Consider the following 6,000-nt stretch of genomic DNA (forward strand, 5'->3'; position numbering starts at 1 on the left):
GGTCGGCGGGGCTATAGCGGACGAGTCAGGCACTGAGGTACGAGGAGCGAGCTAGAACTATGTGCCATCATCATCTGATCCTAAGCTCTAAGCTGTCTGACCCTCTATAGCTGGAAGCGATGCTGAAGCGGTCTAGGTCGAATCTATAACTGGCACTGTCTGCTCTGATGATGCAATAGACGAAGGGAGCGTCTCTGTAGTCCCGGTAATAGGTGCAACTGTAGAAGGACCTGTGACATGTAGCTCTGGCAGAGTAGGCTGCCCTGTCAACTCACTAAATGAAGCACCAAGGCTCCTAGAAACTGGACTGAGCACTGATGAACTCTAAGGTGGAGTAAAGCCCATATGAAGGGGAGTGAACTACGGGGCTGGCACTGGCGAAGCAAACCACTGGGACACCTGCTCTGTAGGTGAAGGAAACTATGGCGCTGAAGGTCCCTGACTCTGAAGCCCACTAGGCTATAAAGCTGGAGTCATAGAAGTGATGGCAGGCTGACCAAGCTGGGGCAAAGGCTGTGACGGTGGATCCCTAATAGCTGTCACAACATGCTGCATAAACCCAAGTAACTGCTGTTGCATGAGAAGCTGCTGCTGCTGTATAGCCTGCTGCTGCTGCTGGATCACCTGCTGCTATCGTTGGAACTCATCATGCCTAGTCTGGAACTATGCAAAAGTAGCAACGGACTCCTGAGCCTAGCGAGCCTGATCCTGCCTCATCCGCTCAAGTATGAAAAGTAGAGCGGGGTCTGTCGGTGGTGCAGATAGAGCTGAACTGGAGCTACCGGCCTCATGGTCATGTCGTCGTGGAGGCATCTGAGGGATATTGTGGTAGTCCTCATCTGAGCTATCACTAGGGTCGCTCTCGACCATCCCCTCCCGCTGAGCATCTAAATGTTCCTCCTCAGTAGCTGATATGCCCCTGATAGTCTCATCCTGCGAGGCTACAGTCTCTAGCACCTCTGGACGACAGCGCGGCTAGCTAGGAGTCATCACTGCACTATGGCGAATCATCTGAGTCATGTTGTATGCAAGGAACTCTGTAGTAGCACCACTATACTCTGCCAGCATCTCAGGTGGCCTCATAGTAACTGCCTGGTGGATCAAGAATGTAATCCAGTGAGCATATGACAGCTGCCTGTGACCCCTGAACCCCTCCACAATAGTATCCTCCATCTCTGATAGAAGGAGATCCCAAATGTCAAACACAGTTTGCTACATCAGAGAGTTCAGTAGCCATAACTGTATGTGAGTCAAGCCCTCGTGATGCTCCATCCTCAGAAGCAGTGTCCTCCTCATAGCACTCTAGCAGTAGGAGTGAGATCACTGGGTGTCCTGCTCGACCCCTCACCAAAAGGCTCTGTGAAGCAATGGCAGACTAGATCTGTAGGAAGCACAAGATCGTCGTGAGGGCATCTAGGAGGCGCTGTCTGTCCATAGCAAACCTCATGAAGCCGGATAGGCTGCTCCTGAAGCCTGAGTATCTCTCTGACCCTAGAACTCATCAACCTATAATCTCTGCCTCTAAAAACAAAGTGAATGAATCTGTATTGTGGGTCAATCCAGAGTGTAGCATAGAACTAACGGATCCAAGATGGAACATATAAGCATGTCTATCCAAGTAAATCTGTCAGGCCTAACAGGTAAGCTAAGTAAGGGCGAATATGCTCTCCAGCTGCTGCTACAATTGACTCAATGTTGCACACTCTCTGAGATTTGAATACAGCCCCACTGTTAAGATATGCATTATAAATATCTTCCTACAGTGGTGTGTAGAAGCCCTCTGAAGCTCGGTCATCTCTCCTCGGTGGGAAACACTGCTCAAAGTCCATAAATCTGAGTTGCTGCATCTGCTTGGCCATGGTGGTCCTCAAATCTAGATGAGTCACTAAAGGTGGACCCTGTGGTCTAGGCGGCGAACGAGAACACCTCCGCTGTGTCTCTGACCTCGATGTGACTGGAGCACGGGTATGACCAGAGCGGCGAAGCTGTGGCTGAGGTGCCTGCTCTGTCTCCTCGGCATGCTCTCCCTCCTGAGTCTGCTCCGCTGGTTGTGGCTACTGCTGTGACTCCCCCTGAGACTGACTCTCATCAATAGCCACACGTCATCCTCCAACCATGACAGTCCTAGCAATGCAAGGGATTAAACATGTTGTATATTACAATACAATGCAAGGGATAACATAAGCTCATTTTTTAGTGAAGTTACTAAAATCAAGAACATTGATCTCATTCCGTAATCGACAAAACGTCGCCTCATCTAGCGGTTTTGTGAAGATATCCGTCAATTGATCCTCGGTCCTTACACATTCTAATAAAATATCATTCTTTGCAACATGATCTCTAAGAAAGTGTTCTTCTTTGATGTATAGATAATTTTCTTTTGAACTCTTTGCCCTCTTATGTCGCCTGACGCCGGGGTGGCCGGGTGGTGGCAGTGTTTACCTATTTTTAAAGCTTTGCATGAAATGCACAAGTATTTATTTTGGTGTTCCTCAGCTTGATGAATGTCTCTGTCACTTTTTCCTTGTTCTGGTCTGCTTTCATTTTAGGGGATACTTAAAGGGGGAAGTAAGAGGCGTGCCGCACCATTGACGCCTTGTTTAATTGGACCCCAAAATCTAAAAAGTTGCTACAGTACTTGTCACATCGAATATTTGCGGCCCGTGTATGAAGCATTAAATGTAGACGAAAAAAAACTAATTGCATAGTTTGGTGGGAAATTGCGAGACGAACGTTTTAAGCCTAATTAGTCAATATTTGGACACTATTCACCAAATAAAAACGAAGGTGCTACAGTAACCCCCAAATTCCAAATTTCGCGAACTAAACGAAGGCTGAGTAATCCTTTGCCAGAAAATGCTGAATGGAGACAGGTGGTGTTGCGTAATGGCACCTGTAAAGAGAGACAGTACACTCAGGACTGGACCATTGATGATGAATCTCTCTGCAAACTTTGTCAAGGACTTTGAAAGTAACGACTCCTTAACTTGTGTTTAGAAGTAAATCCTGTTTTGTTATTATAAACAAATAATATTTGCTCACAATAATGTTGTTTTACTTGGTTCAGTGGAAAGCTTGCAAAGTCACCAGAATATTTTGAAGATCTATTCTGTGGTCTAGCTTGTTTCCAGGAATGCAGGTTAAGAACCAGTGGCAGGGCCCTGCGGCAGGTGAGTCTTCTTTCTGTTATCCACATAACTTTTTTTTGTAGGTGGGGTTGAATAGGTAGGACTAATTTTCAGTTATATAAAATCAAAGAAAGTTGCAAATTAATTCATATATATGTAATAAAGCTTCTTGGTAATTATCTGCAGGCACTGTTTCAAATAGAACGTGGTAAGTGCTCCCAATGCAAGCTCGATTGTTACAAGCTTGTCAAACACATTAAACCCTTACCCTTGGAAAAACGAGAAGAATACATCAGAAAGGTTGCTCCAAACATTGTGAGTAGAAAGAAACTGTAAGTGCTGCACATTGATATCATGCTTTTCCATATTCTTTTGCATATCTATAGGGGGCTAACAGAGTCGTGTGGTTTAAACTCTTTGAGTATTATCATGTATGTATAATTATCCTGTTAATTTGTTGCTTTGATGCTGATTTCCTGCATCTACCACAGCCTAGATAAGCTTGTCCATGAGCCAATTGATGGAAATGCTTGGCATGCAGATCACATAATACCTGTCTATAAAGGAGGAGGTACGGTATATGTGCAGTTGACTCTTGAATGGCATGATAATCTTTCTGATAAGTTTTGTGCAGTTGATTGTTGAATGGCATGATAATCTTTCTGATTTTCTATCAGGGGAATGTAAACTTGAGAACATGGGAACACTGTGTGTGGCTTGTCATTATGAGGTCACCAGAGCTCAGCACAAGGAACTAAAAGAAATAAGAAAGAAGGCTAAAGAGCACCTGAAAAACGCCTTGAATAAACAAAAGGATAAAGTTCGTAGTCTCTCCTGTAGACTTTAATTATTTTTGTATCATTTTTTCAAATAAAAAAGAGCAAATGTTTTTTGAGCAACGTACTTCTCTGTGAAAGCTACTAGAATGAGTAGAATGATTTCTCCATTACTATATGCTGTACTTATACAACAGTGAGTGTACATGTAAGGAAAAAGAATTAAAGTGTTCTAATGTCATCTAGCCTAAACAATACAGGTTGTACATGCATATATGATCTGCTATTTGTTTCTCCATTAAGGCCAATAATGGCCGAGATATAGGAACTAGTAATGGCTAGGATATTGCCTTTCTAACACTCTGGACAACCATATGCAAATTATATGTTGTTGCCCACGTTTGTGTATTTGTTTCTCCTAAATTGGCTTTTGTTATTACTATTATTCCATTTCTTATCTTTACTTTCACTGCAGCCAAGTGAAGCAACAGAAGAACTAGATGACGAATTTTTGCTGGTAGCCGTCCCGGGCAGTGCCTACTCCTTAGGATTTCCTGGCAATGTTGCTGATGAAAAAGCTGCTGAATAGGGCATCGTTCATGTACCTTGAGGTTATTGTTCAAAAAGGTCGCTGGTCTTTTTCACTTGCGCCCCTTTTTTGTGCATGTTAAATGCAATCAAACGCTTGTTGTACTTTGTGTGTGTGGGTGTGTGTCTTGACAACAATCTCCTTCAGTGGCGACTTTGTTGTCAATTGAACAATATTACTGCAGTTATGGAGCAGTTTTAACAGGGGAATTGAATCAACATATACTTCATCTTGTCAGATGTTGCTGTAAGGAAAATTTGAACTAGTTTAAGTTACATCAGGTTCTGACAAAAAGGGGGAAAACAATAGTTTAAAACTTTTGTACATGCAACTGGACATTTTGTTTGTCGTTTGCTATTCCCTCTGTTTCAAATTGTAAGTTGTTTTGATTTTTTTTAGGTACTCTGTCCTTAAAGAATATAAATCTCACTTTTCAAATATTCTCAAATTTGGCTAGATTTGTAGAAAATAGTATTATTATTTGTATCTCTAAATAGGTTAATTATGAAAACATAGTTCATAATTAATCTAGTGATACGTATTACGCGTTATAACTTATTATGTTTTTTTATATATTTGGTCAAAGTTGATACTGGTCGACTCATCGAGAAGTTGCATTCTTTTTGGGATGGAGTTCGTAAATTTTGCTACCGTATCTAGGTATATTTAGATACATATAAAAAACTATGTACATGGATGGAGTAAACCTGTATGATTTATTTAACGTGTTAACAAAATAGAACCTGTGACATGCAAAGCTCCCGAGCAGGCTAGTCTGATAATGCTACGCTCCGCGAGACGCACGGCCATGGTGCTGCTCCCGCTTGTTTACTGCAGGTGGGAAGCGAAAAAAAAGAGAGTAAATTTCACCGGCGGTCCTCGAGCTTGTCCTGAGTTCTCATCTAGGTCCCGGTACTTTTAAATTGCACATTTAGCTCCCTAAACTTATCATAAGTTCTCATCCAAGTCATGATACTTCGTATAGATCCTGATACTTTTAAATTACACACTAGGTCCCTAAATTGGTATTGTTGTACCATTATGGTCCATCCTCACCATTGTCCTCACCTTCGCCAAATGGCATATGCATGCCCGCCTTACCAGCGTAGCTATGTAGCACTGCACCATGCTCGACCTCCTACCCTGCACCTACCTATGTTGCATCTTCATTGCGGTGCCTCACCCATGCTGCCATGCTAGGCCAGGTTGTGCCCGCTGCACTGCCACACCGCGTGCTCCACTCATCCTATTGCACTGTACTGATGGCCCTATCGTTGTCGAGGGAGGTGAGGAAGACTGGGAGTGTGGGGAACTAAGTGTGAAGAGGTGGTGAGAATGAGCATGCTCCTACTCGACGAGGGAGCAGAAGGAATGTGGTGGCAGCGGTGGTGGTGTAGAATGTGATTGACGCGAGGCAAGGGGCGATGCCACGGTGAGGTGGAGCAAGAGCGAGTCAAGCGGAATCGAGGAGGGCCATAGCGGCGAAGGCTTGGACCGGACGTGTGGT

At 43.7% G+C, this 6,000-nt stretch overlaps 1 protein-coding gene across 1 annotated transcript; it reads left to right on the forward strand.

The window, feature by feature from the left end:
- Nucleotides 1-3,625: 3,625 nt before the first annotated feature.
- LOC136530887 (uncharacterized) lies at nucleotides 3,626-4,619 on the forward strand. Its single transcript, XM_066523599.1, has 3 exons — nucleotides 3,626-3,699; nucleotides 3,806-3,948; nucleotides 4,380-4,619. Exons 2-3 carry the CDS (start codon nucleotides 3,826-3,828, stop codon nucleotides 4,491-4,493), a joined length of 237 nt encoding a protein of 78 aa, XP_066379696.1. The 5' UTR covers nucleotides 3,626-3,699; nucleotides 3,806-3,825; the 3' UTR covers nucleotides 4,494-4,619.
- The last annotated feature ends 1,381 nt before the right edge of the window (nucleotides 4,620-6,000 follow it).

The sequence above is a fragment of the Miscanthus floridulus genome, unplaced genomic scaffold (assembly GCF_019320115.1).
Source record: "Miscanthus floridulus cultivar M001 unplaced genomic scaffold, ASM1932011v1 fs_227_3_4, whole genome shotgun sequence".
NCBI lineage: Eukaryota > Viridiplantae > Streptophyta > Magnoliopsida > Poales > Poaceae > Miscanthus > Miscanthus floridulus.